This window comes from Ipomoea triloba, chromosome 14 (assembly GCF_003576645.1).
Source record: "Ipomoea triloba cultivar NCNSP0323 chromosome 14, ASM357664v1".
NCBI classification, from domain to species: Eukaryota; Viridiplantae; Streptophyta; class Magnoliopsida; order Solanales; family Convolvulaceae; genus Ipomoea; species Ipomoea triloba.
The window spans coordinates 6,356,073-6,379,749 of record NC_044929.1 but is presented as its reverse complement, the minus strand read 5'-3'; the positions used below and the strand labels follow the sequence as shown (position 1 = coordinate 6,379,749).

The 23,677-nt window shown below is 33.2% G+C and overlaps 2 protein-coding genes and 1 non-coding gene across 5 annotated transcripts; 1 reads left to right on the top strand and 2 right to left on the bottom strand.

Moving 5' to 3' along the window:
- Positions 1-4,694: 4,694 nt before the first annotated feature.
- Positions 4,695-5,884, bottom strand: LOC116003861 (TMV resistance protein N-like). The gene is made up of 3 exons (XM_031243802.1): positions 5,304-5,884; positions 4,927-5,050; positions 4,695-4,811 (listed from the first exon to the last, which is right to left on the bottom strand). The coding sequence occupies exons 1-3, from the start codon at positions 5,882-5,884 to the stop codon at positions 4,695-4,697; spliced, it is 822 nt and encodes a 273-aa protein (XP_031099662.1).
- A 2,372-nt stretch (positions 5,885-8,256) lies between these two features.
- Positions 8,257-12,346, top strand: LOC116003827. 3 transcript variants are annotated; one of them, XR_004094714.1, is made up of 8 exons: positions 8,257-8,422; positions 9,296-9,424; positions 9,518-9,568; positions 9,694-9,745; positions 10,651-10,709; positions 10,825-10,987; positions 11,165-11,210; positions 11,903-11,992. XR_004094714.1 is itself a non-coding variant. In XM_031243767.1 (7 exons), exons 2-7 carry the CDS (start codon positions 9,335-9,337, stop codon positions 12,037-12,039), a joined length of 435 nt encoding a protein of 144 aa, XP_031099627.1. In that variant the 5' UTR covers positions 8,264-8,422; positions 9,305-9,334; the 3' UTR covers positions 12,040-12,346. The 3 variants fall into 3 exon arrangements, 2 of the variants coding, with proteins under 2 accessions (XP_031099627.1, XP_031099626.1); XM_031243767.1 differs by lacking the exon at positions 10,825-10,987 and having other exon boundaries at positions 8,264-8,422; positions 9,305-9,424; positions 11,903-12,346; XM_031243766.1 differs by lacking the exon at positions 10,825-10,987 and having other exon boundaries at positions 8,265-8,422; positions 11,903-12,346.
- A 1,318-nt stretch (positions 12,347-13,664) lies between these two features.
- LOC116005391 lies at positions 13,665-13,779 on the bottom strand. Its single transcript, XR_004094970.1, has one exon. It is a non-coding gene; the product is annotated as a small nucleolar RNA snoR135 (small nucleolar RNA).
- Between the last annotated feature and the right edge of the window lie 9,898 nt (positions 13,780-23,677).

Below are 23,677 nucleotides of genomic sequence, written 5' to 3'. Positions count from 1 at the left end.
ATAATGGTTGAACCAAATGAACCCCAAGCAAAACACCTAAAGAAAAAGTTCATAGCTCCTATATCATAATCTCATTGCATGACGTTGTCATTTATGCTACCAACAATAACCGAATTGCAAATAACACACTACCAACAAAAAGGAAGAGAACAAATAGTAAAGATGAAGACAATGACAATGTTACTCAAAAGAGAATTAAGAACACTTAGAAAAATTCAAATTAAAAGTAGTATTTATTTAGACTATCATTTGTAGACCAAATATTTAGACTATCGATTTTACAAGGTTGCAAACATTTATTTTAGTAATAATTATAATGAATTTTCTATATTATCTTGGATTTATATACTTTGAGTTAGATATTTAAATAAAAAAATTCGACATTCAATTACCCATGTATAAAATTCTCCTATATAATCTTGCATTGATATACTTTCAAATATTTATTTAAATATAAACATTGGGCATTAATCCATTCGCGCAATGCACGTATAAAACTAGTATTAGTATAATTGCGTAATAATAATTGTATAATTGTATAATAATTGTTATGGTAATTAAACTAAGCATGAGTCGTTGGATTTATTTTTATAATAATTACAATTAAATTATTTTATCATTTTCTTCCCATATTTATTTTAGTAATAATATAATTACATAAATTTTATTACATATCGATTTTTTAAAGATAATTGCAGACAAATGAGTCATATATTATTCAATTAATTGAGTGATACTTTTGCAGTAATCTTATAATCAAATAAATATACACTTTTAAATATTAGAATTGTTTATTATTTCATCTTTAATTTTACGTTATCACTACTACAGAAAAAGGATATTACGTTGCCTAATTAACGTCGATTTTTGGTAAACCGACGTTATATGTGAATAAAATAAAGCAAAAGTAATATATATTATTTACGACGTCAGTTCTTGGCAAAAAATCGACGTCATAAATATTTTTTTCTGAGACAATATTGTCCCTCTTCCACTTCTTTTTCATCTTCCTCTCCATATCCCTCTCCCTCTCCCCCTTCACAACAGTAGATGGCCTTCTTTTTCCTCTAATAGCAAAAGAACTACCAGATTATGCTATTTGGCTTGACACAGTAGGACAAAATCTGTTGTTATGCACCTTTCCCTTGCATTGTTGGCACGTTATTATTCTTCCTTTCCTTGACAACTTACTCACCACTATACTCACTTTTTGCTTGTTTTTTTCATTATCTTCAAGCTTTTTTTTTTCTTTCGTATGCCAGTCATCTTCTATGGAATTGGAGAATGTATCTCATCTCCTTTAGTTTTTTGTCAAAACATTTCTCCATTCAATGGATGGGTTACATGCTCATAAGTCATAAGTCTTCAAGTAGAGCTCTTTACTATACCATTCGTGGATGTACTCTTCAGACTAATGTCCTTTGTGAAATATGGCACAAATGCCATGAGGACATGAGATACACGTCAACTGCCAAAGTCTACAAGAACATGTTCTCAACTGTAAATTGACCTTGAATTGAAATCTTCCCTTTTTAACAAGGTTGCAAAAACCGATAGAAGCTCTCTAGGCGCCTGGGGGCAGCGCCTAAGCGGGCACCTAGTTTTTTTTTTTTTTTTAATTTAAAAAAAAAATTAAAATGTTAATAATTGTAAAGTGTTTAATATTGTAAGTCTTTACACTTTAATAGTTAAATAGTTAATACTTATTAAGTTATTAATTATTAGTGCATTACGTATTAGTTTAATTTAGTTACTACTTATTATTTTATTAAGTTATTACTTATTAGACTATTAGAGTATTAGTTAATAAATTATAATATTAATAGTTTAAATGTTTAAGATTTAATATATATATATATATATATATATATATATATATATATATTACAAAAAAAAAAAGTCGACCGGTGGCCTAGGCGCCGCCTAGTCGGCCGACGGCCTAGGCGGCCCAGGCAGGCTAGGCGCCGCCTAGGCGCCCGGCCGCGGAGGAGGCCGATTTCGGCATTCCTCGACGCGGCCGGGCGCTGCCTAGTGCCTAGGCGGGATTTTTGTAACACTACTTTTTAATCTCATAGCCCTCAACTCCATTGAAGGCCACTTCCCAACTTACACTCCTACGTATGCTTTCATTCACCTTCTTCATTACAAATGAGCCATAATTCCCTCTCCATTTTCAGCACATGACTTTTTCTTTGCAATCCTCTTCATCACAAATACTCATATGTCCTCAAGCATCGGAATTATATTCTTTGACCTTGCATTCAACAAAGTCTTATTGAATGCCTCACTCTAGTTGTTATCTACCAAGTCACACTTCACATCTTCCTTGAAAGAAGCTTTGCAGCAGAATTGCATAGGATACTTGTCAAGATCATCATCGAATGTTGCAACATCTAGTTACTCTAAAGCCTTCCCCCAGTGGCTCTTACTCTAATTAGCATGCACATGCCTAGCACAGTTTCTATGTTCAACACCATGGAATAGATCTTGAATGACATTAGATAACCCCTGCCAGTGCAAAATGAAGTTAATCATATCAAAATGAATTTAATTGTATACAAACTGATTTACAAAATGAAATGGAATTTACCTTTTGTTGACCACTCATTATTCCGGCCATGCTCACCCCTAATTCTGCCTCATCTTTAGCCCCCCCCCCCATGCTCACCTCCTAATCCTACCTCAACCTCATCCTCAGCTTGAACTTCACCCCCTTCAGACCCATGTAAACTTAAACCAAGCACTTCAAGCTCATCTACCCAATGTTGAACATAAATTTCACGCTTTTTATTTTGACGAGCTAGCTGAGCTAAGTGTAGACTACTAACATCATTATTTAATAGTCTTAAAGATTGAAATGGTTCAAATGTCAACTTATAAGTAAGTGAGGTTATTTTCCCATATCTTTGGTCTGATATATACTTGACTAAATGAGGATAACATATTAATTCCGCGTCCACACGCACTACCTCGGTCTCACCATTCAAATATTGGAGCCTAGGGTTTTGAACGAAATTACCACCATGGTGAATTATTAAATCTACAAATTCGTTCGTCTTAACAAAAAAAAAAAAAACATATTCAACGCACATTTTAAACATAAAAGTAAAGACCACACTTTATTACTTTATACACAACAAACTAACAAAAACCAGCTTAGCAGATGTGTAGGACCACACTTTATACACACATATTCAAAAAAAAAAACAAAAAAAACCAGCATAGTATGACCCCACTACATCAAAATCATAAACATATATATTCGCAGTAGGACCACACTACATAAGCATATATTATTCGCAGTAGGACCACACTACATCAACATCATAAACCCTACCATGCCTTCACTATATCCATTAACACAATCCCACCAAACACCACAATATAAAAACATTAAGTGTAACAAAATCCCACCAAAAACCATACTTTAATTTGTTCTACATACCTTAGTCGTCTTCTACCTCGATTTCTGATTGTGTTGAGTCAATTTCTCATCGGTTTTCCAGTCAAATTTTCCTTCATCCAGTGTCATCGTCTTTTGGATTAGGGATTTAGGGTTTCGATTGGGGAGATGTTGGGATGTCGTCGAAGCATAATTTCATATTAGGGATTTAGGGTTTCGGTTGGGAGATGTTGGGATGTCTTTGTTTTTGTTTTTTTTTTTTTTTTGTTTTAAGGAAAATGATTAAATGACTACCATGTCATACTTTTAATAAGTATTAAAAACACGTCAACAAGAAATAAGCACCACATCAGCTAATAACCGCTGCCATGTCATCATGGTAACTGGAAAACCTATGAAAAATGCTAGACGAAAAAAAATTAATGGTAAGTGAATCAAAATATATGTTATGAAAGGTTATTGTGTGACATGATCAATCTGTTATAGTTCATGGTGCATATTTAAAAGTTTGATTGAGCTCAAATTTTGATTTTTTGAATCCATCTTCATTAGCTTTGACTATTCAAAATTACGTCGACCCAATTACGCCATAAGTTTAAATGAAAGTAACTCATAAGGCAGCAAAAGCATTCGCTATTTCGGTTCTTCATTATATTTGATCATTTTTCTTTTAAAGTATTCTCTTTAAATTAGCAATGCATTGAGTAAAATTACAATTTTTTAGAAACTTGGCATATTTGAAAATCTAAAATAGAGACAAGTTTTTTGTTTTTTTTACTTGAAACGATGGAAAATATTAACAAAGAAATGTACAGTCCAAAGAATCAAAGAACACTAGAAGCCTGAAAGCTAGCTCTCTTTGGGTGTATTGTGAAAGCCAAAGCATAGCAGGTTTGATCTATCGTAGGAGCATTATGACAAACACCTAAGGTGCAGCATTTCATCTAACTCTGCCCTCCCGTGGAATGTAATCCCTCTTCAGAACTTCCAACAACATCACAGCAAAACATCATCAAGACCAATCAAGCAAATTTATCAAAGCTAATTAAGGTCAAAACCATCAGCCCCACTCCATTCATGCTTGCTTTGCCAACGCTGCCAAATTGAATGAATGCCTTCAGGCCCTCCATCCTACTGTATATCTCTCTCTTCATTTGCTCCATCGCACAAAAAATGGTTGTGTAACTTTTTGATTTTATCCCAGAAAGAACACGTCTTCTTCTTGTGTCAATGATCCCATCTTCTCAACAGTGTTTGTGTTTCGGAAGTTGTTGTGTTCATTCCTAATTCCTTATCCCACGTCCAGAGAATAAGCAGAGGCTTTTGTTTCCCTTATATATGGTTCTATGGTTTGAAGGCTTTGGTGTGGGTAGTAAGGAGGAGAAGCCCACCCTGCAGCCGCCCCAGTCTGGGCCAATTGAATTACACAAAACGGGTGTTGTTTCTTTTCAATAACACCGCTTTGAGTCATGGTCCACAATAAACACTGTCAAAAAAATTGTGAATGTGGACCCGCATAGTACGAGGTCTGATTTGGCCTTTGTTGCCATTCCTTGTCTAAGTTTTGGTTTTTGCTTCTCCCTCTTTATAGCTTCCAGTTTTTTGCAGACTTCTTCAGTTATATCCTCAATGCATTTTTTTTCATCTCTGCATAACTCAAAATGAAAAACACAGTTATTAACTAGAATTGAAATTGAGAATGATAGATTATCCATTCTTTAAAAAGAAAATTAAATCTATATTTATAAGCTTATGATAACAACTAAATCTATGAATATATATATATATATATATATATATATATATATAAACCCACTAAATTCTATCTCATAAAATAATTTCTAACAGTAAAGAAGATGGGATTAAGTTAGATATATGATTAGAAGGAAGAATTGATTACCCGTTGAAAGTGCTTAGGTCAAATCCTGATATCCCTGCTGCTTCAGACAGGGCTTTTTTCCATGTCTTCACCTTACTGGGTTTATTCTCATAGTTTTTCTCATGTTCAGCAAAGGCTCGACAGAAGCTACCTCTTAAGTTCCGGACCTCTGAAGGGCATACATCATAAAAGACTGGGAAAATGGTTAGCCGCTTCTTGCATTTCATGATCTTCACAAGTTCTTCTAAACACCATTCCGAAGCCGCATAATTTTCAGAGAGGATTACAATGGCAATTCGACACTCTTCAATGGCATGAAATAGCTCCCGCCTAATCGGTTCCCCTTTGTTCACACTCTTGTCATCTCTGAATGCGATGATCCCTTTAGAACGTAAAGCCTCGTATAAATAGTGAACAAAAGTTTGGCGAGTATCTCTCCCTCTAAAATTCAAGAACACATTGTACTTGGGTGCACAATGTTGTGTGGAAATTTGGGTTAAGTGAGGAAAACAAGATGAAAGTGGCCATTTTTGACATTTTAAGGCAGCCGATTGCAATAATTCCTGCACAAAGCTTTCGCTAATCTTATAAAAGCGTTTCATTTTCAGGGACCCTTATCAAAAAATGAAGAAGAGAAGGCAATGAAGCATACACGGGTGGGAGTCCATATTTATATCTCAGGGGAGAGTGGTGTACTTTAGATAGAGACAGGGGAGATGTTATATTGGTGTGTGTGGGCTTACAGATTCGATTCTGAAAATGAAAAAGGGACACTCTGTTATGGATTTTTGGTGGGGCCAACCAATGATGTTGCAGACGTTATAGATTTTATAGGACTATGGATGTTGCCATGTTGGATGTGTGGGAAATAAAAAAGGATAAACTACTTAACCACATATCGACAACGACAACCACCGAAATTTTGAATCTACAACTATGATGTGTGAAAATTTTAATTGTGTATTTTTTTTGGTGTTTTAAACATATTTTTATATATAAGAAATTTAGCAAACTCGGTCCGAAATATTTTAAGACTATTTTATATTCAAAATAAAAAGAAATTGTAATTTTGAGTCCCTAAATTATACGATAATAGTAAGATTTGTTCATAATTGTTAGTCATGCTCACTTTTCGTCCATTTACTAACAAAATATTATAAATGAAATTTGCAACGCTACTATAGCTTAGGGACAAAAAGTAAGTATCAACAATTAATAAAAGGGTGAGAAATGTCTTACATTTGTTTTTATATTATCGAATGAAACTGTAGTTATATCGAAATGTAACTGTAGTTGTGTTGAAATGTAACTGCAGTGTATATGAACGGATACTGAATAATAGTTTCACATTTGTTTTTATATTATCGAGTGGAACTGTAGTTATATCGAAATGTAACTGTAGTTGTGTTGAAATGTAACTACAGTGTATATGCACAGATGCTGAATAACAGTTTCACATTTGTGTTTTTATATTATCGAATGAAACTGTAATTATATCGAAATGTAACTGCAGTTGTGTTGAAATGTAAATGCAGTTGTGTTGAAATGCAACTGCAGTGTATATGAACTGAAAGTGAATGGCGCGGAACGGAGGTTGTTTCATCTGTCTGTTTTCATAATCAAAACGACGTCGTTTTGATGCGCGGTCCACAATCCATTATGGACCGCGGTCCACGATATAATTTGCGTTTTAGGGTAAGAATGAATTTGTTACATAATGGAGTTTGTTTCCTTACCATGACACATTAAAATCTTATTACCTAAACAATGATACTTTTAGTCTTTTAACCTTGTCATCGCTTTGTCACCAACAATTTTGTGTTACCATGTCATCTTCACCATATAATGGTGCTATTTTAAAATAATACGGAGTAAGATATTAACATTTTATGTAAGAGTCAAGCCCAAGACTTTTATTATGATACTTTAAAGCCATACAATAATTCTTTAAATTTTTTTTTAATATGCCTCTTATTTTATTTAAAAAATAATAATGCCTTTCATTAAAATTTTAGAAACACTATTAAAAACATTAATTTTATTCAAACAACTTACAATAAAATTGGGTCCACCATAAAACCGGGTTGATATCGGGTAATGGGTATGAAAAATGTATTGAATTAATAGGACATAGGGCCCTTGAAATAATAAAAACGTGCTGCAAATGTATTAAATAAACAAAGGAAATGAATTTGGCCCAAGGGGTCCAACCACAGGGGGTAGACTACCACTACTAACTAGCGGACCGCAAAGGCCACTAACATACTGCGTTAAAAATATTATTTGCTTTACCTCTTCAACAACCTTCTTCGCGCAAGCACTGTCCAACAGTTCGAATTGCGAAAATTTGCTTTGCTTTACCTCAACTTGCAAAATCAATTCTGCGAAATAAATAAAAACAAACACCCGGATGCTTTCACGACGATGAAGGAGGTGGAGCGCGGAGTGAAAAGTTTAATAATGTCACCTTCCCTTTATTTGAGCAAATTTCCTAATGAGCTGACAATTCATCTATATCTCATTTTGAGATAATTTTCTATCCTAATAAAAGTTAAAGGCGTAATCAGTCAATGTAAAGGAGGAGGGGTTATTAAAGAGAGAAATTAATACTCCCTCTATCCCATTTTATGTGTCCAGTTCAGTTAACGAAGCTTGACTGAAGTTATTTTCAATTCAATTTTTCATAATATTAGGTTTAATATTAAAATACAAAATTTATATATTTAGAAACTACACTAAAAGTAATATTAAACACAAAAAATTAAATTTAAAAATAAGTAAAAAATGCTAAAGAAAATAAACAAAGAAAAAAAGTTAGTTTGACTAATGAATAATAACTAGAATAGATAAAATAGGACAGAAGAAGTAATAAGTAAGGGTATTATAGAAAAATCAATTTAACATATTTAAACAAGAACAATATTAACCATTCATTTGAGGAAATAATTAAAGCCTAATATTATTGGCTTGACTTAGATTATCAAACCCTAATCCTCCAAATCCCCAATTTTAATTGGTTCTCCACTTCTACTGCGTTCAATTGGCAAGGGGCTAAACTCTGACTCTCCGAGCGTTCGACTGGCGACGGGCGGCGACCGGCAGTGGCGAGTGGCGACACACCAGCAGTGAGTTAATGACAGGTATGTCTTTTACTCTTATAGTTAGCGAGTAGTTTGGTAGATAGTCAGACGCCCAGACAGTGTAGGTACGTAGGTCGCTACCCGGCGGTGGCTATTGCGGACTGCGGCTTGCAGCGGCTGCTTCGGGCTACGACTTGCGGCTGTTGCTGCGGCCTGGGTGGCTGCTGAGGGTTGCGGCCTGTGGTGGCAGCTGCGGGTTCTGACCTACGGCTACGATGAAGCTTTGGTTACTTATTCAAATAGTCAATGATAGATACTTAGATGTTAGTATGTTACCTTGTTTATGAATTGCTATAATATTCATAACTTGATAACTGTTGGGTTTTGTTTATGAATTGCTATAATGTTCATAACTTGATAACTGTTGGGTTTTGTTTATGAATTGCTATAATATTCATAACTTCATAACTGTTGGGTTTTGTATTAAGAAGTATGAACCTAGTTTTGTGGTTAACTGGTTATTGATTGATTATAATTTTGTAACATAATTCATAGATTTGTGGTGATATACTTATATATTAGTTTTGTATTATTGTATTAGGTATATTTTTTAATTTTTTTTTACAAATACGTATGCGGTAAAAAGGCTTAGAGCTTATATTATGTAGTCCTTAAGTAGGCTCAAAGCCTATTTAGGACTTAATTTGAAGGCCTTTTTAATAGCCTTTTAAAAAGGCTTCAGGCTGGGTCAGCCAATCGTAGGCTCATGCTTGAGCCTAACAAAAACGCTATATACAGGCTCAGGCTTTTGAAAAATGTTTCGGTTTTTTTGCTATAACCTACCGAAACCAACGGTTGGTTTTTGAAGGTAAAAAGTTTCAATTGGTTTTTCGGTCTTGGTAATTGTTAGTTGTTACTGAGAAATTTTCTCAGTTTTTGTAGAATCATATGCATCTGCCCGTGGATGAGTAAATGGAGAAGAAGACGACAATGCAATCAAACCCTAGCTCTAAGAGTAGCATGAGATGTCCCCATTGTGCTGGTCCTCTTTCCAATGAAATGGTAAATTCTTGCAAATTTTCTCTTCATTTTTTTTCCTTTTTCAGCATAAATTTTTCATGAAATTATGATGTAGTATTCTGATAATCGTGTCAGGAGACTAGCGAGTGGACAGTTCCACCTTTGATCAGAGACAGCTTTTCTATGGTAGTAATTTACCATTATATACATGCGTGTATACAGCTCTAGTTTATATCTCTTATTTGATTAATTGGTTTTTTTTTTTTTTTTTTTCATTTATGTTATGATTTTATTGTAATGGGATGAGCTAGATTGGTACTGCTGTTGGCGGCACAACAAGTGCGTTTTATGGCTTCAACCATGGTAATGATGCTCACTTCGTAATTTTGTTGTTACTATCTTCGGTTAGCTTATGACTACAGTGATCACTTAGGTGCAGTTAAACATCATTTTCCTATTTGTTAATTTTATTGGTTGTATATGATCTGATGGATGTTATGTTAATGCAGTTTTCAAGGTAACAACAATTGATCCTAGACACATAAAGAAGCAAAAGATGATCAGGATATATGTTATCATTAAACTATTAGAGTATAGTTATTAGCATTGTCACTAATAGTTGATTCAAGTAGGAAACAGGGACCTGCTTTTATTATAAGCAATAAAATAACTAGTTAGAGAATGAGGGCGGGTCAAAATTGAGTATGCTTGATTTATGTAAATTTAAATCTAATACAATGAAAATTTCCTTATAGTTCTAGAATTGGTTTGAGGAAAATTCTGGCAAACCTTGATGTGGGATATACTCCCCACTATACATTGGCTTTACTGGTTATTTTAGGCATCACTTTAGAGTATGCTTTGAGGTATGTATTTGCAACTCTATATTTAAAATTAATTTGTAGGTTTCTAGCCAAAACTTTATAGTTATATTGGTTTCATGGTGAGCTGGGAGTATAGATTTATAGCTCCATAGTATTTTGTGCAAAATTGAGGATGTGTTTACACTGTTGAATGTATCAAATTCTTTTTGATCACCAAATTGTTAGAAACTATTTTGAGTTGTGTGGTTGATGCTCTTATTACGAATTTCTTTTGGACCATATCTCTTTATCTAAGAATATCTATTTGAATATCACGTATCTTCTGTGTTCTACTTGAAAGGTTGTGATTTCTATACGATCTTCATCTCTATTCTCTACTAATAAGGATTATGAATTTTACACTGATTTTTAATGTTTTTATCTCATCTTTTTATGACCTTCCAGTGATGCCTGTTGTTCGAAGATGGATTAAAGGCCCCATGTGGTTACATTTCCTTGTTGGGGTAAACTTTTTCAGTCTGCCAGTTATTTTTTCCACCTCTTTCTAACTTGACATATACCATAGTTTCTCTCCCTGCATTCTTCTTCTTCTTTTTATTTTTTATTTTTTTTTTATAGGAGGTGCTGTCATTTCTTGCCCACCATTACCTGGGGAAAGATTGTTATCCCCTGGGACTGATAATCTTTATGTTGAGTGTCTGTGGGTTGGAGGTGGGGAGGGTATTTGTGTTTGGCAAGATATGAGCTCCAATTAATATCTGTAACCCTCAATTACTTTTTGGTAAGAATATCAAATATGGTTTGTTTCGTGCTGTGAGAAAGAAGACTTGGTCAAGGTTTCTTTGTTTTTATTTTTAGCTTTCTGTTCTAGTATAATTTAATGTAGTTGATCTTTGCTTCCCTGTGATTTTTTGGTACATTCGAAGAATTCTTTTGATGCATCATTTCGTGGTTGCAGGCTCCACCCGTTATTGTTTTCTCATCGGCATGTGCAGGATTGGCAGGTAATAAGTTGCTTTTTCCACAACTGTGCGTGTTAGTAGTTGGCTTGTTTACATTTCCTAAACATCTTACATTGAGTTAACTTTTTTCGTATTTAATCAAATCCCTCAGTCACATGGATTTGTTGGGTGGGGATGGGTACCATAAGTAAAGGCAAAAGTAAATAAATAAAATGAGGGGTTTATGTTAAAAAGTCCATTTTCATTGATCCACTGTTGCATTTGCTTGTATCATCAAATTTGAACTAGTTAAGGTTTGGACCAAAAGTGTGCAAGCTGGCACAGTCATTAGTCTTTTGTATAAAAAAAATGGTATGGGGTAAATATTTATTTGTATAATAATAACATTATAAAACTGCATCAGCCTAAACGAATGCCTTTCTCATCCTTTGGAATTAAGATGGAATATGACAAACCCTTCCCTTTATACGGGAGGTGTCGAGCCTCAGTGGAGGCAATACTGACTCTTGTGCTTCAATAGGTTGAGAAAGTAGTTATGAACAGATACTGCATTGTAATAGAGTTAGTAGTATTCAAAAAAAAAGAAGATGGAATATGACAAACTTGAATTTTAGCCTCATTGAAATTTATGAACTTTGACTGAAGTCAGCTGAGCACTAGTCTTTACGTTTCCACTGTCCACTTCAGTGTTCCCTATCTGACTTGATGTACATTGGTAACAAACCTGCCTGCAGGTGGCGCTGTTCCGGCACTTGCACAACTTGCATCATCTTCGTACCATGCTGCCATCTCATCTTCCGCATTGCAGCCTTCATCCTCGCAGGACGAGAAGATTAACAAGTCCCGACCATCCTCCACTCTAAAACATTGAAAGAGTGATAGATAAGACGCAAAGGACTTTTTCGCGCGTCAGTCTCCGGACAATCTTGCCCACTATCAATGCAGCCAGCTATAGCCTATAGGGTTTCCATTGCATCAGATGTCGTCTGCTCCATTTACGTGGTGGACCGAGCTCGCAAGACGCTTTATGTTGGTATCTAATTTTGTTTTAGGTATTATTCTGAGTTTTGCAGTCATAAAAAGAATGCATAGTGATGCTTTTTTATGGGACCAGCAAGTTGTGTGTAGATGTAAATTGCAACCACAGGTTTTAAGCTATAGTTGTGATTTAATTATAATCAGTGTTGCAAAAATCCCGCCTAGGCGCCGATTAATCCCCGCTTAGGCGCTAGGCGCTGGTCGACCGCCTAGCGTATCACATTAAATGGCGGTCTAGGCGGCTGGCCGGCTAAGCGACCGCCTAAGCTCCGCCTAGGCCGCCAAAGCACCGCCTAGGCGTCGACTAGACCGACTAAGCATCGACTAGGCCTTCTAGTCGGTCGATTAACTATTGTTCTTTTTTTTTAATGGGTTATTTCATTCAAAACAACATCGTTTTGAGCGAAATATTCCTAAATTGTACAAACTTTAGATTTTTTTAGATTAATATTTAATATTTTAGTATTAACTATTAAAGTATTATATAATTTATAATTATTAGTCTTTAAAAAATTAAAAATACTTGAACAAATTTTTAAAAAATAAAAAATAAAATAAAAAAAATACACGAACGCCTAGGCGCCGATTAATCCCCGGATAGGCGTCTTAGACGCTAGGCGCTCCCCGAGCGCCTAGCGATTTTTTCAACCATGATTATAATAGGCATGTGATTTTTTGGGTGGTGTTTAGAGTGTATCAGGTTGGGTCCGCAATAAATTTTTAAATCATGGGAGCGCCTAGCGATTTTTTCAACCATGATTATAATAGGTATGTGATTTTTTGGGTGGTGTTTAGAGTGTATCAGGTTGGGTTCGCAATAAATTTTTAAATCATTGAATGACATTTTAGCCGTTTTCCATTCCTATCATTTTGTATTAATTAACCGAAAGAGGTATGCAAACCCATTTTTCGCCATTGGGATGAAGTTAAAATTTCAAAATTGTTTCAGTTTCCAAGGTCAAATTACTTTATTGTTTTCATATCAATAGGATGCAGTGAGAGTTCAATCTCTAAGCACTTTCAATTCATATGTTATTTTCATTCTCTTAAGAAAAAAGTTTCTTAAAAAAAACAGTAATACTACCCTATGCTAATTGCATTTTCAATAAGACATCACAAAAAATAAGTATATTTATCTTCAAAAAAAAAAAGTATGTTTGATTAATGAATGATATAAAAATTGATATAAAACAATCTAGTATACACAAAAAAACTGCATGACATTTTTTTTGTACCTTTTTTTCCTATTTTTTTTTTTAACTCTTTTCTCCTTTTTGTGGTGAAAATTAAAATATTATTATATTTACTTAATTTGATTTTTTTACCAAGATACTAATTTTCAAATGGCCATCATTAAAAAATGAATATCATATTAAAATTATCTTTAAGAACGGTTTGTCTTCTGTTTTTTTTTTTTATAAATTTTTTGAGAACCAAAAGATAATAGTGTCCCTAAAAGAATGTACGGAAGATGATTGTTGAAATATCTCAACAAGAGGATGAAACACAACTGCCCATCTTCCCCAATGTATAGTTTTGCAGAGAACTCTTTCAGTCAAACTTTCTTTATTGTATCACAAATTTTAATTGTTTTATTCAAAAACTATATTACTTTAATTAGAATATACATTTTATTACAAACACATAAATTATTAACTACGTGTACATAATATGTTAACTACAGACACATAACATATTAACCAACATCTTATGTGTTTGTAATTACCATATGATGTGCCCATCCGACAGTTATGTCATGGACCCGGGACCTAACACAATTTATATACTGAATGTACACAAATCAAATTGTGAACATTCAGTATATGTATATTGTGAACCTTCAGTATGTAAATTGTGTCAGTATATAAATTATGTATTTTTGGACTCGAGTCTACCTTGCAATGTGAACTCACGTCCATAGAATAATTTGCCGCCTTCGATTTGTTTATAAATAAACGGTTAATTACATATACAAAATGTGTCAACTACAATTACAAAATTTAAATGTTACTTTTGAACAAAGAAACCACAATGCAAAATAGACTATGATTCCACAATGCAAAATAAACCATGATTCATGATATAATTTATCGTAACATTCGCATTATAACATTAACCAATAAGAAATTACAATAAGATAAATAAAGTAACTTAAATTGTTCCTAAATAATCAGCTATAAGTATCCAACATCTATAAAACATTAATCTACTCATTCTCCAGCTGACCACTCCAAAATCTATAGCATCCACAACGTCTATCCTTTCTTGAAGTTGACCCCACCAAAATCCATAACATCTCCTTTTTCACCGGACTCGTGCCACCAAAATCCATAACATCTCCTCTCTCTCTCTCTCTCTCTCTCTCTCTCAATCTTCTAATTGTGGGTATTATAAATATTCCCTTGCACGCATCAGTCTATGTTTACCTAAAAGTGTCTCTAATGCTCTGTGATTCTCTGCCCTTCAGTTGATTTCAATCATTTCGTATTCATATTTTGTTTCTCTTCTGCTGCAAGTTGATTCAATTAGGTATAGTTTATTTTATTTTTTCAAATTTAGTCTACCTACCATGTCACGTTTGGTAGGGTGAAATTGCAATTCCATTCATACCAAATTTTACGGGATTGTAATTCCAATGCCTCTCTCAAAATTACAATTATTAGGCCTCCCTCGGAATTGCATTTCAACAGCCCACAAAATTGGAATTCCACAATAAATGACAACTTTGTCCTCCTCCTCCTCCTTTTTTATTATTAGGAAATATTACATTTTCCGTCCGTTCCTAAGTTATAGGGTAATTGCAGAATTTGTCCTTAATTGTTGGTCATGCTCACTTTTCGTCCTTAAGCTATTATTGGCGTTGCACTTTTCGCCCATTTACTAACAAAACATTATAGGGACAAAATTTGCAATGTTACTATAGCTTATTGACGAAAAGTGAGCACGAAAAGTTAATAAATGGACGGAACGTGCAACGCCAATGATAGCTTAGGAGCGAAAAGTGAACGCGACCAACAATTAGGGGCGAATTCTACAATTACCCTATAACTTAGGAACAAAAAGTATGTAGATGGTGAATAAGTTGATTTACCAAAATATATATGTAGATGGTGAATAAGTCGATTTATCAAAAAAAATATATATAAACGAATATATATATATATATATATATATATATATATATATATATATATATATATATATTAACAAAAATAGAATTTAATTTATAGAAAAATTAATTCCAACCAACCTTGTTACAAAACCAAAAATAAACCAAAATTGCATATATAAAAATTGTTGGCGGTGAAATAAGTCGATTTAACCATATATATACACTAATGAAAAATTAGGGTTTATAATTATTTAAAAAATAATCCCAACAGCAACCTAGTACACAATCAAGGTTCGAATTTATTTATATATAAAATAAATAATTACACCTATAGGGTTTTCAAAATGAGGAGGAAAATTTCAAGTCGTGTGTACGCTACTTGATGGCGTGTACTGAGTAAAATCTGTTCTTGTTGTGTCATAGCTCATACACCATATTACAGTGGTCATACTTATTTTGTTTTTCTATATTATATCCTTTGTTATTTCATTTGTAAGCATTTTTAGGTAGGAATACAAAATTTTAATTGTTAAATTATCAAATTATTCCAAAAATTAAAGTCAATTGGATAAAACTTTTAATAGATAACGAAATATAATTGACAATGTCAACAAAGTAATGGGACTAATAGTCAAATTAAAAATCAAAGACTAAATGTGACACTGTCAGTCTGTCACAATAGTCGTTAGACTAAACGTGTAATTATGTTCTCTATTACTTTATTAGTTATGGTAACACTAAATTTGGTTACGTTGTTGCTTTAGGGATAACCGAAGTCATAATAAGATTATTAAGAACCTGAATGTTGTTTTCAATGAACAGGTGTTGAACAACGAACAATCAAGCCAAGGTTGAAAACTATAGATTCGAGTGTAGAAACTTGAAATGGTTGAATTCAAAGAATTCTCAATGGTTGATGTGTCGCAGAATGTCCTAGCAAATTACTACCATGCATCAAAAGAGTAACTCTAGTGAAACCACAACCGAGTTTCTCAAGCAATTTGTTTGATAACTACAAGGTTTTAAGTTAGATTTTTTGTGGGAATTGTCTATTTAGCATTTACCTTCTCGATTTGAGTCAAAAAATTAACTATACACAACCTAAGTTCATTTAACACCTAGTAGTCCTTTGTCATATAGGGCCATAAGACAGACATTACCTAGAGTGCACGTTTGGATCATGATTGTGGACTTTTTTTTTTTCTATATTAAAGAAATAATATTTTTAGATCACGAGGTGTCTTGAGTAAATCTTAACTATTTGAGACACCTACCTTTAAATCGTATAGAAAAATCAATATGAACATCACTTTACCCCTTAATTAAGCCGTCTCAATGCGAATGAGGATTAACCTCAGTATGATACAAGTTCAAAGAAGTGATTTTAGTGCAACAATTGTAGAGATCTTGTAGAACAATCAGGCAACCATAGAGATTCTCTCCATCTCTTAGGCTAACCATAGTCTCAAAAGTTTACCATTTTCAGATTGAGGTGAAAACAAAAAAGTGTAGTTATATTTTATTGATAGGTAAAGGTGAGTCAGAGACTCAGAGTGGTACAAAAGAAGCAATACAAGTTGATAAACTCATTAATGTTTAATCACACTTAGCTTGACAATTAGCATAATTATCAAAAGGAAAAGAAGACATTATATATTGCAACATAATTAATTGGTGCAACATAATTAATTGGTGCATCAAATAAGGGCGTATTTGGTAATCCGGAAAATGATTTCCAGAAATCATTCTTTGAGATTTTGGTGTTTGGCAACACCCAGAAAATGTGGTCAACGGAAATCTTTTCCGTTGACCACGGAAAATAGTGGCTTTTTTCCGGAAAATGCATCGTCTAACAGAGCCATCGCTCCCTCAGTCCGGCGGACTGGTTTCCGGACTGCTCTGGTTTTCGCCGAAAATCAGAGCAGTGACCTCCTTTTTCTTTTTTTCTTTTTTAATTTAATTTAATTTAATTTATTTATTTATAATAAATATTACTCCGTATTAGTTTATATATTTTTATATTTTAAAGAAAATAAAAAAAATATAATTATACATTTCTACACATTTTCACTCATTTTCCGGAAAATGAACCAAACACCCAAAGACAATTTTCCAGAGTACACCCAAACACGGAAAATGAACTCATTTTCTAAAAAATAACTCATTTTCCAGAAGTCATTTTCTTGCTTTCCAAACACATCCTAAAAGAAAAACGTGATGATTAGCAAGTGGTACCAAATTGTTACACCTCAATGATATTAAGTAGGTGGCAAATGAGCTACTTTAAAATGTCATAGGTTATCTTTAAAATAAGTGAAAAGGGATATGATGTTATGGATTTTGGTTGGGACAACTTCAACGAAGGATGTTAAAGATGCTATAGATTTTGGAGCTGAGGGGTCAATTGTAGAGATGGCTATATTATATTGGTGTTTTATTGATGTTGATGTGGGACTGTGGGGAAAAAGACAGAGCAGATAATATAATGACAACTGCCGGAAACAAACACAAGAGATTTTAAGGAGTTAAAAGTTTGAATTTATGTTGTATGAAAACTTTTAAGTCAATAGAAGTTTTCATTAAAATAATGGAGGGAAAATGACACTTTTTCCCCTATGTTATGTGCATATAGCACTTTTTCTTCCTGTGTTATTAAAGTGGTTATTTTTCCCCCTGAAATGTTGAATTGGCATTTTTACCCTTAAAAATAATTATTTCATTTATTTTTCTTCTCCAACAAATTATTACTTATATGTATGGATGATCACGATTCGGTTCGAACCTAACCAAACACTGTAGCAATCATACCGAAATAGTATGGACGGTTTTGGTTACGATTCTGAACCGAAAAAAATAAAATTAAATAATTGTTGAACCGTGAACTGGAACTGAACCACAATCATATATAGTGAAAATGATCAAACACTTATTTTGATAAATCGGTACGGTTCGATTCCAATTTCCATTTTGAATCGCCAATCAAAACTTATTTATTTATTTATTTTTTAATTTTATTTCTTATTTAAAAATAGTCTAAATTCAACAATTATTTTATTTTATTTTTTCATTTCTGAACCGTAACCGTAACCGTCCATACTATTTAAGTTCAATTGCTACAGTGTTCGATTAGGTTCGTATCGAACAGTGATCTTCCATACATATTAGTAATACTTGGTTGGAGAATAAAAATAAATGAAATAATTATTTAAGGATAAAAATGTCAATTTAACATTATAGGGGGGAAAACTACCACTTTTAAAATAACTGAGGGGGAAAATTGCTACTTTAATAACATAGGGAGAAAAAATGCTATATGCACATAACACAGGGAAAAAAGTATTATTTTCCCAAATAATGGACTTTCGCCCTTTAAACAGCTCTCCATATAGTTTTCAAAAAAATAAAATAAAATAAAAAGCTCTCCATAGGTCCCATTTTATAACCTCTGATCTTAACGTTATGGCTTGCATGTGCAGGAGCAGAGATCCTTATAGATTTGGTACAATATTCTTTTCGACTTTTAAGTATATTAGTGATGAGCCAAAGACCTTGTAGTCTAGTGGCATTCAGTGTCTCGGTTAACACTCTAACATGGATGATTGGAGTGAGTTCGAGACTCTTTGTGCTTCATTAAGTTGAGAAAGTAGCCTCAAAAAAGTATATTAGCGATGAAGCTATGGGCTGGGGCATAAAGTGACGTTGTTTGTATTGAGTTTTTTTTTTTAAATTTAAAAATAAATATGACAACAGTTTTACTAAAAAAAAAATGGGCACCCCTTACGTAACTTTTTAAAAAGAAATTAAAAGGACAACGAAAAAAAGAAATGGTTACGTAACTTTTTAAAAAGATATTAAAAGGACAACGTTTCAATATTAAAAACAAAAACAAAAAAAGCATTACATATATGATAAAACCGACGTTGTATATTTACTGATTTTAAAAAATAAATTCATTAATATATGACATCGATTTGATAAATAATCGACATCTTATAATTAATGACAAAAAAAATTATAATCTACGACGTCGATTTTTACCAATGGTCTATATTACAATGTATAGAGTTGTTAATGCTTGGTGAGCTTAGAGTAGATTGGCTCGCCCTGCACTTTAAAACTCGTGGGTCAACCCACTTTTTTATAAAAAAATAAAATAAAATAAACTCTAAGTCTTTATTCTCTAACTTATAGTAATACTCTAATTACTAATTTAATTTCCTAATGTATAATATTCTAATTGCATTACTGCCATAATTTAATATTGAATTAGTAATTAGGTTTAGTAAAAATTGATATATATATATATATATATATATATATATATATAGGGTTGCACTCTCTTACGAACTCTCGCCCAGGTAGGAAATGAGAACGCTCCACAGCCGTCCACGTGTCCAGATCAACGAATCAGATGCAATTTTAAAAAATGACGCGGTGGCATTTTCGTAAATAACTGGAACTTTGGTGCACCTAGTTTCACTTACAAGTGCACCTATTTTCGCACTTATTTTCATTTACAAGTGCAAGTAATTTACCTTATTAATATTCATGCACCTATTTTCGCAAATACTTTCACTTACAAATGCAAGTAATTTACCTTGTTAATATTCATGCACCTGGGTGCAACCTAGGTACACCTAGTTATAACATAGGTTGCACCTAGTTATAACATTAGGTGCACTTAGTATTGATGCTCACTGTACAATTCACTTGCACATGTAATACATTTTACTTACATCTACAATACATTTTACTTGCACTTGTGCAAGTAATTTACTTTGTTAACATTCATGCACTTGGTTGCAACTTATGTGCACCTAGTTATAGCATTAGATGCACCTAGTTATAACATTAGGTGCACTCAGTATTGATGCTCATTGTACAATTTACTTGCATTTGTAATACATTTTACTTGCACATGTGCACCTATTTTCACTTGCAGGTGCAAGTAATTTACCTTGTTAACATTTATGCACCTGGGTGCACCTATGTGCACCTAGTTATAACGTTATGTGAAACTACATTCCGGACACGTGGCGCGCTGTGATTCGTCCGCAGTTCTCTCCTAGGCGGCCAGTACGCACCAGAACGCGATCATATATATATATATATATATATATATATATATATATATATATATATATATATATTTATTTATTTATTTATTTATTTATTTATTTATTGTTGACCAATCTACAAGTCGCCAACATTGAAACTCACGCACTACCTATATAAGGAATGGAACGGGCTGGTCTTGCGGGCAAAGCTCCTTTTGTCGCTCTAGCAACGACAAATTTTACTGTGGATCATGGTCTAAAACGGTGTCATTTCTTTTAATGAAAAGAAACGGCAGCCGTTTTGCGTAATTAGTTTTATTTGTATAAGTTATAACATATTCAGTTTCATTTTATATACATTGTAGTTTCATTTCAGCACAATTACAGTTTCATTTTGTTTCAACTACGACAGTTTCATTCGACATCATACATACAATATTCTTATTACAATGAGAGATGTTATTGAGTTTCATTTTATACACACTATAATCTTATTACAACACCACTAAATTATAATTCTAATTTAACTATGGTTTCATTGGACAATATACACTCAAATACGTGAAACTGTTATTTAGTTTCATTTTATACACATTGTAGTTTCATTACAACACAACTACAACATCATTTTGATATAACTACATTTTCATTTGACAATATACATTCAATATGTGGGACATGTTATTCAGTTTCTTTTTATACATATTATAGTTTCATTTCAGCAAAACTAAAGTGTCATTTATATTCAACTACAATATACGCTCAATTACAATTTAATTTGATAATGTAAACACAATATGCGAGACAATTTCATTTGAGATATATTGTAGTTTCATTTTGTTATGTACACACAAAAAATACAAAATTTGTTAAAATGTCATGACTGTGGTTTCTTTATTTAAATATTCTTTATTTAAATAAACGACGTGGTTTTCGGTCCATAATATAGCATATAACAACCAAGCAATGTGGACTATGGCCTTGAGCTATAATTCAAGCACTTTGATTAATTTACTTATTACCCAACTACTAAACTAATTAACTAATTCTGCACTTAGCCCAAGTCACTCAAGTCGGTTGTAATGCACCTAGGTCCACCTTGCAAGGTGGACCTGGGTCCACGTTCACAATTTTATAATTCTATATTCATAATTTTAAAATTTGATATTCACAATTTTATAATTTTATATTCAACAGTATAACACAATTTTTAGATATATAATAAAAGTGTGAATATAGAATTCAAAATTTGTGAATATCAAGTAGTGTAATTTTGTATATTGATATCTAAAATTATGAATATACAATTCTAAAATTGTGAATATGAACTCAGGTCCACCTTGCAATGTGGACTCGGGTTCATAACAAAGTTACTGTAATTAATTTAAGTTCCCCAAATTACTTGAATGATGAATTCAGCAAAGTGAAATGGCCCAATTGATATTCAATCTTATCATTTACATGGTCCAATTGAATTTGCAACCCATTTAAATTTGTAGCCCAATGAATTTAACAACATTCATTTGAACTATAAATTTCCGATTTTACCGTGTGCCTAAGTTGGAAATTTTAATGAAAGCCAACTCCGAAAACTCGAAAAGGATGGCTAAGTTGCTGGACCATAATTTTTATGGCAAATTATGTCTGGGACCAAAGTTCAATACATCATTGAATTTTATGAATTAAAATAATGTACATTATAAGTTTGAATAATGTACATCATGTACTCGCCAGGATGATAAAAAGCTTAAGACCTTTCATTTTTAGGCAACTCAATTGGTCACAGGGGTGAGGTTTGGGAAGAAAGACTAGGGATCGAGTCTCAATAGCGACAATGCGGGAGTAACCTCTCAAAGTGAGGGAGACTCTTTGTGCGCAGTAAACAAAGGTATAGCCTCTGTGATTCAGCTAAGTCACCATGATTTACATCCTCCTAGATGATTTGTCGTGTTAGAGCGTGAAGGGTCCTTGGGGTTAGGGATTCAACCTTTTTGGGAAGAAATAATGTACATTATGTGTTAGAATAATAAAACTTTTGATGTAAGATAATGTACATTATGTGTTAGAATAATGTACATTATGTGTTAGAATAATGTACATTATGAGTTAGAATAATGAAACATATGGGGTACGATAATGACATAATGTACATTATGTTTTGTAATAATGTACTTTATGTGTTAGAATAATGTACATTATGAGTTATAAAAATGTATATTGGTTTGTAATCCACGATGCGGTGTGGACCACGGTCTACACAATAACTATTGAATTTTCATGGCAAATTATTGGTCCACACAGTGCTGTATGAACCATAACAAAAAAATACATTTTTAATATATACTAAAAGTACATTATTCGTGTACTAAATATACATTATACAAAATAATATATTTTCGGTACTCAAATAATGTACTTTTCATGAATACAATTTACATTTTTAATAGAGTATGATAATGATAAATACGGAGCAAGATGGGAAATACAGTTTATTTTATTAAGTAAGATTCGAAACCGGTACATAAATAATGGATGAACCGGCAGAGCTAGGGCGGTCGGCAGTGGGCTTCCCTAGCTACCGAGCTCAAGGGCCACTTCTTTAGCAACAATCCAAAAGTCCCTCTTTCTCCTCATAAATGCAGTATTTATAGAGAGGAAAAAGCCAAGCTCCGCCACTCTGGCATGGAGGGCACGTGGCTGCCATGCCAAGGCCCAACCTTAGGCCGAAACGAGGATTTACACGTGGTGACTTAGATGGGACGCCCGTCTGTCAGTCAGGAATCACATCAGGTAGGTCGGGAGGTCACGATCGGCCGTGCGATCGTCTGGGGTGACGAGCCACGACCCTTAGGTCGGTCTAGTTTCCTGGTTTCTCGACCTAACCGGCTCGGACAAACTACGTCGACCTTACAACCAGATACACGGGGTCCACGGGGATAATTCACTATCAGAGTTAATTCCATTTTTTGTCCTAGATTTATAGGTGACAGTCCACTTTTAGTCCTTTTTTATAAGAACATTCACATTTGGTACTAGTATTATTGTGGCATGACCATTTTTGGTCCTCCGTCAACAAAATCATTGAAATATTGTTATATACAAAGGTATTTCGGTCATTTTTATACAAATTGAGTTGACACTACTATATTTGTATGTTTATATTTTGAAAAAATTCATAATTGGAGATCGAAATGTCTTTGTATTTAACGACATTAGAACTGTTTTGCTAATAAAGGACTAATAATGGTCATGCCACAGTAATACAAGGACCAAATGTGGATGTTCTTATAAAAAAGGACTAA